The 16,886-nt window shown below is 46.6% G+C and overlaps 1 protein-coding gene across 3 annotated transcripts in view; it reads left to right on the top strand.

The window, feature by feature from the left end:
- Window positions 1-16,886, top strand: part of ARHGAP25 (Rho GTPase activating protein 25) — an 86,975-nt gene that overhangs the window by 50,022 nt on the left and 20,067 nt on the right. For 2 of the 3 annotated variants that reach the window (XM_032410815.1, XM_032410817.1), the window contains exons 4-5: window positions 2,101-2,217; window positions 16,114-16,321. In XM_032410815.1, the coding sequence (XP_032266706.1) occupies window positions 2,101-2,217; window positions 16,114-16,321 (325 nt within the window). The remainder of the gene's footprint in view (window positions 1-2,100; window positions 2,218-16,113; window positions 16,322-16,886) is intronic. The other variant, XM_032410818.1, reaches the window with a different exon arrangement.

The raw sequence follows: 16,886 nt of genomic DNA, 5'->3' as shown, positions 1-16,886 counted from the left end.
GGAGACTGACAACTGACTGCTTATGATAGAATAAGCACAATGGAAAAAATTAAAGCAAAGAAAGAAAAATTCTCATTGAGGTTGGGATAGTGGCAGTTACTTACCATTTTATTCTTTATTTTTTTACTTCAAAAAAAGTTTCTATTTATTTATTTGAGAGAGAAAGAGAGACAGAGATAGTGAGAGAGAGCACAAGCAGGGGTGGGGGGAGTGGGTGGAGAGGGAGAAGCAGACTCCCTGCTGAGCAGGGAGCCCAACACAGGGCTTTATCCCAGGACCCTGGGATCGTGACCTGAGCCGAAGGCAGACACTTAACTGACAGCCACCCAGGCGCCCCTCACTTACCATTTTAAATAGAGCAGGCACTCCAATGTGCCCAACATTAATTGTTTTATAGGGCAGCAAAAGATTTTCAAATTCCCTTTGCCTTTGATCTCTTGAACCTATTTAATATCATGGAGCTTCACCTTCTTTACCCTTTGGGATGACCTGATTTAGAATCTTTCTTGTGATCGGGTCATCGGCTTTTTTGACCGGAAGTGTCAGTCCATCGAAGTCCTGGCCAGTCAGGAGCATCCTGAGAGCTGGGTGTTCCTCACTGGAGTCGAGAGACAAAACTAATGGCAAAACTAAAAGATCTTCCAGAAGTCAGGGTAAACTGAAAAGGCATGTTTTTGATAACACAACAGACTGGAGAATAGGCATGGTGGAGAAAGGTGCCAGATAAATTTTGGCTAAGGTCAAATTGGACGCAATAGGGGCTAGTGGCAATTATTGGGAGAAAGATCAGGGGCCATGCCTAGAGTTTGGTGGTCACTTACTGGGTGCCAATGGGCAGGCCTCTTTGCATCTCTGGACTTGAGTTCCATTAGCTGTAGAATGGAAATGATACTAGAGCCCATTCTATTTCAAAGGGATATTATGATTCTTTAGTTCTTCCCTGACCACTTTTTACTTCCCATTTTACTTCTGGAAGCACCTAGCTCTCAGGAATGGTCAGGGCCTCCATGGACTGACCCTTCTGGTCAGAAGAGCTGATGACTCAATGATAAGATGGATTCAGAATCGGGTTTCCCAAAGCATAAAAGAATGTGGTGATATTAATATAGGTTCAAGAGATCAGAACCAAATGGAATTTGAAGGTCTTTTGTTGCCCTGCAAGAAAGTACAGGTTTGGGCACAACTGGGGTGCTAAAACAAACTCTTTTTGAGAGAAATGCCCTGACATTGTGAGAAGAATGTGTTGGTGTTTACACAGACACTTTGAAATTTAATAGCCTCTTGTAATTGAAAGGGATTGCTATTATGTTCTTGTCCTTCCTAAGACCTATGTTTGATGATTTCCTTCTCCCTCTCTTTTCCTTCTCTGTCATTTTTCTTTTTGTCACTTTCTTTCATTCTTTCTCTTGGCATCCTCTCCCTGTTCCACCCCCTTGTCACTTCTTTACCCTTTTGTCTGTAACACAAAACCCAGGAAACATTGCATATGTCTGTCCATAATCATGGGTTTAAAGTGCAAATGTAAAGAAAGTCCTAACAAACTTCATTTGTCCATCAACTATGTATTGAGAACCTACCATTTACAATGTCTTGTGCAGGTAGGAGAGTAGAAATCCTGAATAGGAAACACTGATTTTGTGAGAAAGGCACACATGTGCTCATTGTCTCTCTCTCCTGAGTTGCTGTTCTCCTCCTCACCCCAATAGCTGAGCACATGAGTAGCTTAGGAAAATATCTGTGATGGTGTGATGGACTAAAGTCTTCAAAATTGTACGGGCTGAGCCTCTCTCCTCTAACACCGACACTACCCCTTGAACTTCTCTTCCTTTCTGGTGGGAAACAGCTTCTCTCCCCGATGGGAGCAGATCTCAGCCCAAGGCATCCCAATTGCAAACCACGGGTGTTCAGTGGTTTATCTATAGAATTAGAGTTTCGAGTGCATAGGTATTTGGTTCCCTTGAGGTTAAGTAGATAATGCTTTTGTGTTGTTTGGTCGTTTAATTGAATCAAGGAAGCAGCTGAGGTTCAGCTTTCCTTGCTTCCCTTTGTCTCGGCCACTTACCGCTCGAAGACCTTCATTAGTATTACTTCTTCCTCCAGCCTCATGGGACCAGAGTCGCACAGGACAGGACTCCTATGTCCTCATGGCCAGCTCTCAGGCGGAGATGGAGGAGTGGGTTAAATTCCTTAGGAGAGTCGCTGGCACTCCCTCTGGAGGTAAGGACTCTGCAGGCTTTCCTGGGCAGGTGTCTGTGACATCTCAAAGATGGGGAGTTAGGAGCTCCAGACACAATCCCTCCTTGAACAGTGTTCAAGGGACACCACGAGAGGACAACTCTGAGGCCATGCTCATTGCCAAGCATCTAGCTTCCCTCCCTGCATGACCTCGAAGAGCCGACTCTAGATTTGCTGGGCAGACCGCAGCCCTTTGCAGCTCAGCAGCAAATGTGTGTGATGTCCTGAAGCAACATTCTGCAGTACCATGAGTCTGCCCAGTTATGGGGTCATGGGCCGGAGAGGGTGATGGCAAGACCTATGCCAAAAGCTGGGGGAGGCTGATCAGCACAGGAAAGTGAAGCGGCTGGCCAGAACTGGGGTGGTTAGACTGGGGAGAGGTTCAGGAACTGGGTCCCGCTCACAGGTTCTCGGTGAATTCAGGGTGACCACTTTTCTGGGTTCCATGATTCAAGTGTTTGAGTTTTCTGGGAACCCTGGTGTTGGGGCCCCACTAGAGGAGAAACTGCTGTGAAAAAATATCTATAATTAACACAGTGTCCACAAGAGCCAAAATATGGAAAGAGCCCAGATGTCCATTGACAGATGAATGGATAAAGATGTAGTATATATGGGTATATATATACACATATAATATATATATTACTCAGCCACCAAAAAGAATGAATTCTTGCCCTTTGCAATGTCATGGATAGAACTAGAGGGTATGCTAAAAGAAAAAAGTCAGAGAAAGAGAAATACCGTATTTCACTCATATGAGGAATTTAAGAAGCAAACAGATGAACATAGGGGAATGGAGGGAAAAATAAAATAAGATGAAAACAGAAAGGGAGACAAACCATAAGAGACTCTTAACTCTAGGAAACAAACTGAGAGTTGCTGGACAAGAGGTTCGTGGGGCGATGGGGTAACTGGGTGATGGGCATTAAGGAGGGCACTTGGTGGAATGAGCACTGGGTGTTATATGTAAGTGATGAATCACTAAATTCTACCCCTGAAACTAATACTACACTATATGTTAACTAAATTGAATTTAAATAAAAAATTAAAAACAAAACAAAACAAAAACATCTGCAATTAACAAACAGGTGAATCCAGTATATGTTTTTTCCTTTCATAAAAATATGAAGAACTGCTGATATGGGGGATCTCAAGTGACCACTTTGCTTCAACTTTTTAGGAACGAACTTTGTGTCAACTCCAGGATGACTGTATATAATTATTTATCAACTGTGCTGCCTATTATTTTGGAAGTCACGTGGGGGGGACTCTTACAGCTCAAATATTAAATATTTATTGGATTGCCCAATGGATTCTTTAAACATTATGAGTGCCATAACAATTTTGTGGAAATTTGAAAAATATAGGAAAATAATCACCCCTACAACCACCAGAGGAATTTTTATGTCTTCCTTCCAGGTGGTATTCATATATACATTTCTTATTTTTTTTTTCAGAATGACAAGCATGGAATATATACAATTCAATATCTTTTATTTTGTAGCTAAAGGGTTTTTCCCATGTTGTTATATTGATTCATTTCAGGGGTTATTTGGTTACCAAAAATAGAAATCGCGTGCAATGATGTTAAGCAACAAAGAGGGATTTACTGGGTTGGTATGGTAGCTACTCAAAGAGACCAAGGGAGAACTGCCAAGAGGACTCAAGACACTGGGGCCAAGAACTGGACCATCGGCCCAGCGCTTATCCTGTCAGTTTCTCTGGGGCCACACAGCTTCACATTCTGCTTTTCTCTTTATGCCTGCCTGTGTTTGCATAGTTGGCAGCGCTCCAGTACTCACTCGTGGCCCCATACAGCCGTGCCAGCCCCAGCTTTCCTGCATTTCTCTCTCAAGCACAGCAGAGGCTGAGCTCAGCCTCCACCACCCCATTCCAAACTCCTGAGAAAGACCATCTACCTGGCTCAGCTGAGGGCAGGAGACCACTTGCAGACTCAGGAGCTGGGGCAAGGAGGCAGTCCTGTAGCCCGGGACCTGCCTAGCGGGGGCTGGGAGAAAAGAAGTTACTGATGGGACACCCAGACTCAGGAGTGCCTGCCACAGGCATCCTGAGCAGCTGCATCCTATTACAAAAAGAGGAGCGTGGTTTCGTTAACCATTTCCCAGGTCCTAAACACTCTCTTTTTTGCTGTGCTAGTCAGTCCAAGATGAGGTTTTTATTGATTAAAGCTCTCTTCTGTGCCATTCAGCCTGGATAAGCTTAGCTGTGTGCCTCCTTGTTGCCCCGGATTGTGAGATCATGAGCCCTTGCCGAGGTTTCCTGCTTTCCTCAGTCCAGCGCTCTAGGCAGTCTGCGTTGACAAGGGTAGTAGACTTGGCCTACATTGCCTACCTACGCACTTATTCTGAGTCAAATGAGGTCCCTGCACTGTGAGTAGCCTCTGTGCCTTATATGGTGCTGCCTCAGCCTTGCGGCGGTGAGCTGCTCTACTGGGTCCTGCGCCACGCGGGGATTTCTTCTTTCCCCCACCTCACCCCTTGAGAAGCCAGTCAAGCATAAATCCTGCAGGCAGGGGAAAGTCCGAGGGACGAGAAATAAGAGTGCAGCATATTTATTTATTCAAAGAACAGAATTTGTCTCTGATGTGGCATTTCAGATGTTTCTAAAGCCTCTTGTGGAATCTGAATGCTGGATCTCGGGATGAGAAGGCATTTTAAGACAACAGAGAGTCCAGTCTGAGGCCACGAGGCAAGCCAGACATTTGTTCTTCCTGTTTGTAAGTCAGGAAGCTTCTGTCCTGAGGAAGTAGATGATTAGTCCGAGGGGCCCAGCTGCCGAGGAGTGGGGCCGGGGCTCCTGCCTCTTAGGCAGCTCTTGTCACAGCATGGCCCCACTCGGAAAGTGCCTCTGAGCCAGGTCCACTAGATCTGCAGGGCATGCCCCTCAAACATTGGAAAGTCACTGGCAGATGTTGCTGCTGCCTCTTTCCAGCCCTTCCTGAAACTTTCTATGGCTTTTCCCATCCAGAATCCGCTCTCTTCTTACCATTTCCACTACCACCATCCTGGTTGAGGCACCCTACCGTCTTGTCTGAATCACAGTAGTGGTTCCGAAACCAACTCCCTTGCTTTTCCCCAAACACCCAAGGCACGTTCCTGCCTCAGGCACATTGCTATTTTCTCTGTCTGGAAACCTCTGTCTCCGGGTACCTGTGTGGCTTGGTACTCTGCTTTCTTGCAGGTCTTTGCTCAAGTATCACCTCAGTGAGACTTCCCCCATCCCCATCATCCCATTTGACATTGAATCCCTTCCTTGCCCTACCCCTGGCCCTCCTTGTCCCTCTGTCCTGCTTCATTTTTCTCCTATGTACTACCCTCTTAGAACCTGCTAAATTTTTCACTCATTTGTTCGTAGTTGGTCTCCCCTGGCTAGAAGGAAACCTTTAATCTACTTGGCATGAATTTCTTTCTCCGTTTTGTTCAGTGCTATATCCCAGAATCTAAACAGTGCCTGACACAGTAATGTGAAGGAATGGCCTTTTCTTCCCATGGTGGTCCTGGGTTCTACTCCCGTAGGCTCTCCTCTTTGCTCAATGATCATCAGCTTACCTGGGAAATTACTTGGAAAATGGGTTGCTGCCTCTAGAATGATCTTGCTCCAAGTGTGTTAATGGTGAGCTTTGGTGAAACTCTTTATGGTTTGTAGACCCCTTAGAGAATCTGATAAAAGCTGTGGAAACGCTCCCCAGAAAAATGTTCAGACAGAGCAATTTTGTGTTCAACTGCATTCAACTGCAGGTACCTGTAGTCCCTTTGTACTACCTAGGTACTGAGTCCAAACTATGTTTTACAAGTCACCCTCGTTGACAGTTTTGCAGAGCTAAGGCCCTTCTTGCCCCAGTTTCTTTTCTGGCTCCCTTTCTGCCTTGACAAGAAAGAAGGCCCACATAGTTCCCATGACACACCCCGCTTTTTCCCCTTGGCTCCTCCTGCCTCCTAGCTGCTCTAAACATTCCTCTCACCTTGTTCCTTTCTGGGACCATTTCCAATGTTTCTCCACACGTCCCAGAAATTCTTGGACACCAGCTAGATGTCCAACAATCTAACTCAATTCGGACGCTATCTACCTAGAGATAGTTCAGATTGCACAGGCAAAGGGCTCGGTCCTGCAACACATCTCCCCTTCCATGCATTTCAGGTGCCAATTTCAAGGCCAGATTGTCACCTGTGCTTCTGACCCAATGGTTATAGATTGGAGGTCCCAATGACCCCCTCCCTGGGTTCAATTAATTTGCTAGAGGGGCTCACAGAACTGAGGAAACCAGTTAGCTTATTAGATCACCAGTTTATTATAAAAGGATATAACTCAGGAACAGCCAGATGGAAGAAAGGCATGGGCAAAGTGTGGCGAAGGCCCTCTCCAAGACTACCAGTCTCCCCCAAATCTTCAGGTATCCATCAACCCAGAAATTCTCCAAACCCCATATCCTTTTGGATTTTATGGAGGCTGTATTGCATCTGCACGATTGATTAAATCATTGGCCATTCGTGACTTAACTCAATCTCCAGCTCCCGCCCCCCACCCCTGCCCAGAGGTCAATGGGTGGGACTGAAAGTTCTAACCCTGTAATCATTGGGTTGGTTCCACCGTTAATCAGCCCCTATCCTAGGTGCCTTTCAAAACTCACCTCATTAACATAACAAAAGATGCCTTTATCTCTCTCATTGCAGCAAATTCCAAGAGTTTCAGGAGCTCGGTGCCAGAAAATGGGTGAAAGACCAAAAATATATTTCTTATAGCAAATCACAATGTCACACCTTGGAAAGCAGCACCGTGGTGTTCTAGTCTTTTCGTTCCTAGCCAGCCAATTTATCTCTTTTTTCTGCACTATTCTTTCCTAAGGACCTGGTTGGGAAAAGTTAGATTAATTTTTTCCCAAAAGTTCTGGATGCAATTCCAAGCGTTCCTGATGTAGGTAGAAGAAAAGGAAGGGAGGTGAACACATCTGGACTTTGAGTTACTTGTCCCTTTTTCTCTAAACCACCCCCTCCCTGAGTTGGAGGGCTCTGTGTTCCCTTGATCCCCATCCTGAAACCAGGTGTCTGCCCCACCCCCAGGGAGCAGGCAGGCCACATTGCAAAATGCTGATTGGTCAGAACCTGCTTTGCCCTCTTGCTCCGGAGGCTGGCCTCTCTGTTTTTTTCTCAGTCCACTGCTGGGTACGTAAGCACTGGACTAAATTGTGCATTGTTCTGCTCTGACCAACCTGGTTGTAAGACCCGGGCCAGGTCCCATGTTTTAGGCATCTTTGTGTGTTTGCCAACACTAGGCGTAGAGTATATAAACAGTGGGTTGTTACATGCCTTGGGTTCCTTTTCTTCCTCTTCTTTCTTAAGTTGTCCGCATCCTTCAGAACATGATTTCACAATCTACAGCAGAGTTTAGCCTGTGGGAGTGTGTTATCTCTGTGACTCATTGTTATTCCATGTGTGCTGATTCTTTTTCTCTGGCTAAACTGGACATTAGGAAGGATGGGTTTTTTTTCTTTTTTTCTTTTACTGATTCCCCAAGAAGGATAATTTTTACTTATTTCAGTAATCCCCCTCTCCCCAGATCCCAACACAAGACACTTTTTTTTTTAAGATTTATTTATTTTATTTGAGAGAGAGAGTGAGAGAGAGAGAGAAAGAGTGAGAGAGAGAGAACACGAGCAGGGGGAGGGGCAGAGGGAGAGAGAAAGAATCTCCAGCACACTCTCCACTGAGCGTGGAGTCTGACACCTGACACGGGGCTCGATCCCACAACCCTGAGATCATGGCCTGAGCGGAAACTTAAGAGTCGAACGCTCAACCGACTGAGCCACACAGGCGCCCCAAGACAGATACTTACTCTTTTAGTCAACAAATATTTCTTGAGCATGTGCCAAGCACTGTGCTAGCCCTGGGGGTACATCAATGTGAAAAAGACTAAGTCCCCTCTTCCAGGAGCTCACAGTCTAATAGAAGACACAGAAACAAATCGACCCCCAAACCATAACATTACAACTGGGTAAAGTACCATGAAGGAAGCCTACATACTGCACAGGGGGGGTAAAAAACTTTGTCAAGAAATTTAGGAAAAGCTTCCCTGAACTAGTGATGATTAAGCTTAAATCTGAAGGGTCAGTAGAGGCTAACGAGGCAGAGGAGGGAGAAGAGGAACAGTATTTCAGCCAGGGGAAGAGCATATATGAAGGTCCTCTGACAGAAAGGAGAACAGGCTCTGGAGTGAGAGGAAGGTGAAAAGAGTGGACATAGCCTTGCTAAAGATGTTGGTCTTCATCCTAAGGTGGCTTGGACGAGGGTGGTGGTGTCGAAGATGGCAAAAAGTTAGCAGGTGTTCACAACGTTTCAGAGGTAACACTGCCATGACATGGGAGTGCATTTGACACGGAAGGAGAACGTGGTGTCTGTCGATCGAGTCCTTGATTCCCAGCCTATGAGTGAATGGAGTGAACATTTGGCGGGCAGCATCCCATTACTCCTCCTGGCAATCCTTCCCGGCTCCTGCCTGTCCCCTCATGCTGAGAGTCCATTTCAAGTCTCCTGGGCATGTCTGGCAGGGTGGCTGCACTGTTTGTTAAAATCTTCTCAACGGGAGGGAGAAATCATCTTAGTTTACCCCACAACCCACCTCCAAGAGCTTTCTCTCTGAAGGCTTGACTGAGCTACATGCAACTCTGAAAGCATTTCCAGAGAAGGGTGGGCTGGCTTCATCAACACTAAGTGAAATCCTGTGTTCCTGCCAGACACTTTGATATATGGAGCAATGCTGGTAAGGGCTTGTGTGGGGGATTTTTTTTTTTTTTTAACCTACCTCCATTCTATCCCTTGAATGGCAGTTGACAATTAGCTGCTAAGTAAAAGGAGGCACTTCTTTTTATTGCGGGCCCTGACAGCTTTATGTTCACTCTTTAAAAGCCAAGACTCATGTGTGTAAAGGTGAGTGGGGAGGGGAAGGAGGAAGGGAGGGCCAGGGGCAGGTGCCGACAGATCCTGTGATTTCCGTACTGGAGTCAGACAGAACCTGAGCAGTACTTACAAGCATGTGTTGATCTGGAAGCGAGAGAGGATGGTTCTTCCAGGCTGGAGAGGAGGGAAGGCCTGAGGCTGGCCCAGCAGAGGCTGTGGTTCCTTGGCCCCCACCATGCCTCATATTCTTAGGATGCCGCGGTGGGACCTGGGCTGTGGCTTATCTGCCCTGACACTGCTCTCTTGCTGGAATTTCAGGACGAAAACCCCCAAGCTCCGAAAGAAAGGTATTTCTTCCCTATTTTGTGATTCAGTTCTTCCACTAAAAGGCACTCTGCCCAGCTCCCCTTCCCTCTCCTGTGGAGATGGGGACGTTCCTAGACCTGAGCCCCTGGGAAGCGGGTACCAGTGCTGGGTCCCAGGGCCAGTGGGAAAGAGGGGACGGGGGCGGGGCGGGCACTCCTGGGGACCGGGGCTGGACCAGAGGCAGGGTGGGGAGGGGCTCTTGTCTTGAACCCAGGAGTGTCTGTGTGGTGAGGAAGGGGGGGGATGAGGTTAGAAAGGAGGTGACAGATAATCCTTCCACTTTCACTTCCCCAGAGCAACTGTGTCCTGGGGCTGCCTAGCAAATCTGAGGAGGAGGCTTAGAAGTAAAGGGCAGAGGATGGCCCACAGACAGAGACTTAGGCAGCCACCTACCCCTTTCTTCTTCCCCTTGAGACTTAGTGATGTCTGAAATTTCACCTAGACAGTTGTATTCCACTGGCTTTAAACAGAGAGATTAAAATATTGAATTTAGAATCATGGGGTAAATATGACAGTGGACAAACTCCTAATCTAAGTCTCAGTTTATCCGTCTGTAAAATGGAACAATAATATCTATTTTGTAAGGTTCTTATGAGGACTAAGTGAGAGCACACATGAAACCTTCTAGGGCACTTCTTCATAAAATTAACTTAATTAATTAAATGCATTAATAATTAGAATTATTACATTATATATTATAATTAATCAATTAAGATTTGTACCCATTAAGATGGCAATGCCTCTATTAATAGTGACTGGTCCAAAGTGAGGAGCAGTTCTGAGTGGATGACTGGCTGGTAAGGGCAGGAAGAGCAGGGGCAATCATTCCTTGAAGGAGTGGGTGCAGCCTGGGAGGCAGGGGAGCCTGGGGTGGAGAATGGTCTTCAAGTGCCTCCCACCCCACGGTCTGCTGTCTTCCTCATTCCCTAATTTCCTTGGGGTCTAGGCTCTTTCATGTCCACCCAGGATCAAAGGGTGGTGATCAGGACTGAGAAGTCAGAGGTGCAACTCAGGATTGGGTCTTTGGAGTTCCAGGAAGAATTTCTACTCCAAACTCCTCCTATGTGATTGGAGATGGAGAGTGACAAAGCCTGATTGAAACAAACTGAAGAAAACCAGGATGCTCTTTCTCTCCTGTTGGTCTTGCGGTCTCTACAGCCTGCAGTGGCCATTTCTTGTTGGAGGGAAGAGCTCTGACTGATTTCTAGGCAGGAAGTGTGCAGTTCAGTGTCTTTGTTGTATGGGTAATACGAAAGCAGTGGGAGTGCTAAGAAACACACGAGGATAAGGGAAGGAAGGCCCAGGACACTCCAACATTTAGAGGACAAGGAGAAAAAGAGGAATCATCCGAGGAGGCTGAGGAAGTGTGGCCCATGAGATAAATCAAGAACCAAGTAGGAGTGCCAAAAGCCATGTGAAAAGTGTCTCAAGAAGGAGTGATTTGCTCTGTCACATGGTGCTGATAGAGCAGTTAAGAGGAAGACTGAGAATTTGATTCCTCAGTTTTAAAAATGTAAAGGCCATTGATCTCTTTGACAAGAGCAAGTTTGAGAAGTGCTGATCAGAGTACTTTCAGCAGAGAAGGGGCGGAAGACGAGAGGAATGGGAGACCACCGGTGACAGCTCTTCGAGGACTGGTCCATCATGTGCCAGACTCTGTGCCAGGAAATAAAAATAGATGGTGAACCAGACAGGCTGTCTGCCTTTGAGGAGCCCACAGTCTGGTAGAAGAGAGTCACGTTTAAAACTAAGCTACATGAGAAGTGGTAGGATAGAGCTATCTACAGGGAGCTCTGTGAGGACAGAGGAAGGAGACACCAGTTCCCTCTGAGGAGAAGACAATTGTAACTTCTGCTGCTGGAAAATCAGGTTCCCAGGTGGGGAGAGGGAGGAAGGGTATTAGCTCCAGAGTTTTCAAAAGCAAAGACCTTTTTTCATTCTTTTTATCAAAATCTCCAGCTACCAAGGAGGCTGGCCCACAGCAGATGCTCAGTTTGTATTTGCTGGCTGATTTTGTGAATTCCAGTGGAAGGAGTTTACAAGAAACAGAGTTGCAAAAGAAACCATCACAATAATTTTGACAGTAGCAGCAGGGACAGAGAAGAGAGATGGTTTAATTTAGAAAGTGCTGATCGGTTTGGAGGGAAAGAGAGGGTGTTGCAGATAATCCTAACACTCACACTTTAGCTAATGAGGTTTGTTGAGTTCAGGTACCTTGTGTTGATGGTTTTGTATTCTTCGGGCCTAGGAAAATGCCTGATACTTGACTGCTTGAGTGACTGAATGCTATTGTCTGGGAAGAAGGCTGCAGGATAAGCAGTGATTTGGGAGTGCTGGGGGTGGGACAAGAATGAGATTGGAGAAGACACTGGGAGAAATGCCATTAGACATTGGATGGGAAAGGATAGAGAGATGATAGATAGATAGATAGATAGATAGATAGATAGATAGATAGATAGATGATAGATGGATCTGGACCAGACATGTGGATTTGCAAGTTACCAGTTTGTAGGTGATATCCAAATCTACGGAATCATAGGACCTTTGCCAAAGAGAATGTCTAGAGGGAGGAGACATTTGAATGTCTGGGTTTGAATGCCCGGAAGTGACATACTAAAGGAGCAGTTGGAGGAAGGAGCACAGTGAAAGACTGCAGAGGAGCCAGCAGGGAGATGAGACTAGAATGAGAGCAGATGGTTTTGTCATCACGTAGGGAGAAAGTCTTGATGAGGAAGGAGAATCAACAGTATCAAGAGTCTCCAGGGAAGACCAGCAGGGTGTGGGATGAACATAGGCCATGTCTGGCCATTAGGAGGGCACTGGAAATTTTATTGAGTGGGTTGGATGGAAAGATGCAGGCTGATGAAACCAGACTGGGATGGGTTGAGAGGTTGATAAGTGAAGAAGTAGAGCCTGTGAGGATGGAAGTAGACATGTTCTTTTATGAGTATACTGATGAAGAGAAGGAAGGCAAGTAGTGGTGGTTTGGGAGCTGGGGCAGGAAGTTATTGTTTCATAAATTGGCTGACTTAGACTCACTTGGGCTCTTTCGATTGAAAAAAGAAAAATTTAAGATACAAAAGAGATGGAGTGAAGTGCTGGAGAGGTGGGAAAGGATGGAACCCACAGGCTGAAAAAACAACATCTTAGAGGAAAAGCACAGGGTCCTTTTCTTCCTCTGAGAGCAGACCAACAGACAGACAGACAGAGGAGGAGGGACCAGAAAGGCAGGGACTGGGGATGAGGGAGTCATCATGATGTCCTCCACTTTAGGAAGAGAAGGGCAAGAGGAGCCAAGGTCATCTGCTGAGTCAGAGAAGGGAAGGAGTGTGAGTGCAAGGCGAGTGGGGAAGATTTGGAACCAAGGTTTTACAGAGATTGGGAATATAAACTCCCATGATACGGAATGCTGTGTTCCCTGGGAGCTCTGGGTGACAGGTGAAGGCGTGGAGAGGGTACTGGGAGTCAGCAGAGCCGAGATGATGGAGGAGAGAGGAGGGTTGGGAAGTGGGTTTACTGGTGAGAGCGGCATCGCAATGACTGACTGTGGGGCTAGGAGGGTTAGAGGATGAGCACAGGATGAGGCTGAGAGGCTGGGATGGGGAGAAAAATTATATGGGACTTGCTACCCAGAGGGTTGTAAGAAGGAGCTGGATTCCAGGTCACCTGCAAAATGGAACATCTGCCTCTGGACCTCAGGAATGGAGCTCCCATTTGACAGCTCTGACATTTCCACGTATATCCCCACGTTGTGTTTGGGATATGGTTCTCTGTCAGGATCTGGGGGGCACCCTGAGCCTGAGTTTCAGCTGCTCTGAAACACATCTGCCTCCCCCTTTGCGGTGCCCCTCAAGGGATTTTTACAAATGCCACGTGGTCTATGTTTTAAGTCAGATTATTTCAGTCATTTCCTTCCATATCTATTCAGCTCCTTTCACAGACATATAGGAACCAAATTCTATATGGCTGTTGACATCCTCTAATTGTTTCTCATATTGCACATTGTCATTTCATTTCCATAACTCGAGTATAAGTTCATTGAAAGCAGGAACCATGTCCTATGTTCTCTTGTCTGTATTACTCATTCCACATGGCCTGCTGCTAACACTCAATAAATGTTAGTGTGGAGCTGAATTCCTCACCGAGGAGATCTCTACTAGTATTTAAAGAAATGCCACAGTTATCATTAATCATGGAAAGCACTTGCTTAAAGATGAAATAATAAGTAATTCAGCAAAACCTACTATCTACCTTGTGTCAGGCCCTATGCTGAATACTGGGGATGAAAAGAGAGCATCCCCATATTTCCAGCATTGGGGAACCTAGCCATGCAGAGGGTATGGGTATGTACACATTATTACCGTACAGTGTCAAAAGGTATTGGGATATTTGAAAAGGAATATAGGTACACAAAGTAGGGACAGAATCTCTCAGGCTGGGGTCAAGGAAGGCTTGGCAGACGTGATGATATTTGAGTCAGCCAAGGAAGACAAATAGAATTCCAGCAGACAAGGAAGGAGAGATGAACAGACTGGGCAATGAGAAGACCATCCAAAGGTATGAAGACTGGAGAGAGCTGTGGGTTTCGGGAACATCAGGGTGAGGCGCCTTTGGGGACGTGACCTGAAGTCAGACTAGAGAGGTAGGTGGGGGTCAGACCGAATGCCAACCCAAGCAATGCCAGCCCCAACTTTCAAACTTTAGCCGCAGAAATATTCAATCGAACAGTCTCACTGAAATGGATTAAAGTCAAATAGACACCAGCCCAGTGGATTTGGTTGGGAGTAGGGAGTACAGGGACCCCGCCCCCACCCCATGCTCAGCTCCTCCTAGATTCACTGCCCTCACTCCCAGCGCCTGATGTGATGAGGGAGGGGCTACAGAGGAAGTCCCTAGGACTTTGAGGGGTAATTTGGAACATGCTAATGTGGCAATTGGGGAAGAAGTGGATGACTATTAAGAACAAGGTTGGGGGGCGGGGGAGTGTGCTTAGGTAAATTGGAGGCGGTTTAGAGAGGTAAGCAGCAGGAGAGCTTTGAACATGTCAGAAGAGAACAGACCACAGCTGTGGGAGAGGTGAGAGAGTAGTCTAGCCTGGCTTAGGGCAGTGGGTGGGAGTGCAGAGGATGTGGTAGATTCAAGAGCTCAGTACAGCTCTTTATAGGGGGAATCCACATTAGTTAGAGACTGGAAACAGGGGACCCACCAGAGAGAGAACCATGGGGAAAACCAAAGGACTTTGGGAAGCAGTGTCCTGGCAATTGAAACGGTCGGTATAGCAGGGTCCTAATTATGACAGAGGGAAAATCAGGCAGGACAGAGCTGAAGCCATGACCTGTCTCTGAGCCTCCAGGAACCAAAGGGCCTGGGATCCTGGTGGGAGAATGGGTAGCCAATGATTGTCCTGATTTAAAAACTAACCTTGTTATACCACTGGGGTGGGGAAATTATAGAGCCAAGTACTGACAGGGTTGGGTTAGAGCTGGTCCACACATGCTTTGCTGGAGGCAGTGTAATTTGGAAAAATATTTTTGGACAACAATTTGCATACCACTGAGTCATAAAAATGTTCAAACCACTTGACCTAGTAATTCTACATATGGGAATCTGCCCTAAGGAAATAGTTCAAAAGAGTGAAAAGCCTATGTTCACCCATCCAAATGTTAATTAATTAATTAAGCAATTAATTAGAAATTATACAGTGCACCGAATACATTCCAGGAACTCTGCTAGGTGGATAATCATGTTCACTGTGGCAATTTTAAAAATAGTAAAACATATGGGGCGCCTGGGTGGCTTGGTTAGTTGGGCGACGGACTCTGGATTTAGGCTCAGGTCATGATCCAGGGTCCTGGGATCCAGCCTCGCGTTGCTGGGCTCCTCGCTCAGCAGGGAATCTGCTTGAGGATTCTCCCTCTCCCTCTGCTCCTCTTCCTGCTCACGCTCTTTCTCTCTAATAAATAAATAAATCTTAAAAAGAAAAGTAGTAAAACATAGTAAACAATCTAAATTATTAAAAACGCCACAATGGTTTAATACAGTATGAGATATCCATGTGGTAGACTGTTACATTTTGATGCTATATGACACAAGCAGAATTCAAAACAGCCTCCTCGCTGCTGTGGTTAAGAGCACGTTCTCTTGAGTTTACTGCCTGGGCTTGAATTCTGATTACCATGGCCTGGCACCTGACCTTGGCAAGTTCACTAGTGTGTCTAAGGCTCAGTGTATTTAGTAGTAAGGTGAGTATAACAATTCTACTACCTCGTGGGGTTGCCACTGAGATGAAATGAGAACAGGTGTGCAAAGCGCTTAGCACAATTTCTAGCCCACAACAGGTACTCTGTAAAAATGAGTTGTTATTTTAAATATGTAAAAATGTGGGTCAAGAGAAAAAGACTGACAGAGACCGCCCCAAAGGTATAGGCCTAGGAGATATTATGGGTGACTTGTCTCTGCCCTTTTGTCTAGTATCATTGCACTAAAACTTTTAGGGTTACAGGCAACACAAACAAATCTAGATAGAGGCGAAGCACTTTGACCTATCCGTTCATCCAGTGGAAGTCAGAGTGACGAGCAGGTCCTGTTTTTCTCTTCCCAGCCGTGTTTGGCCAGCGTTTGGATGAGACTGTGGCCTATGAACAGAAATTTGGCCCCCACCTGGTGCCCATCCTGGTGGAGAAGTGTGCAGAGTTCATCCTCCAGCATGGCCTGAATGAAGAGGGCATCTTCCGACTGCCTGGGCAGGACAACCTGGTGAAGCAGCTCAGAGATGCTTTTGATGCCGGGGAGAGGCCCTCCTTTGACAGGTACCCTGTCCTCACCACGCCCTCCCCCTGCCTCACTTGGGTGGGAGAACCTCTCTCTACCAGCTGAGCTATAGGACTCACACAGATGTTTCCAAAGCCCTGGTTTGCCATAAAGAGAGCCTTTTGTTTTGCTGGTCTCTTACGTGAGGAATGATGTGAACTTGAAGCAGGGCCTTGCTGATGCAGGGTTAGGGTTAGTGCCGTGGCGGGAGGGGAGGAAGATGGGACCTAGCTCGAGGCCCACACTGCCGGGCCCATGAGGACTGTGGAGGAGCTGAGCTGGCTGTACGAACAGACTCAGTGTGGTAGTGAACGTACCATATCTATGCCCAAGGGCTCCGATGTTCTTCCTCAGCTTTCCAGAAATGGCCAGAACCAGGACTTCTTGTTAGTTTGGGAGACCACAGTAGCATCCACCTCTGAACTTCGTTCTGAGCCTTTTTGGAGAGAGTACATACATACTGATGTCTTAGCAGTCTGGCGTCCCCCCGAGGCCTCCCGTGTGGAGGTTGCCCAGGTTTGGTTGGGGCATACCAGCTGTCCCCCCGAGGCCTCCCCTGTGGAG

Source organism: Phoca vitulina, unplaced genomic scaffold (assembly GCF_004348235.1).
Source record: "Phoca vitulina isolate PV1807 unplaced genomic scaffold, GSC_HSeal_1.0 scaffold12, whole genome shotgun sequence".
Taxonomy (NCBI): Eukaryota; Metazoa; Chordata; class Mammalia; order Carnivora; family Phocidae; genus Phoca; species Phoca vitulina.
This window is presented reverse-complemented; position numbering and strand designations above follow the sequence as displayed.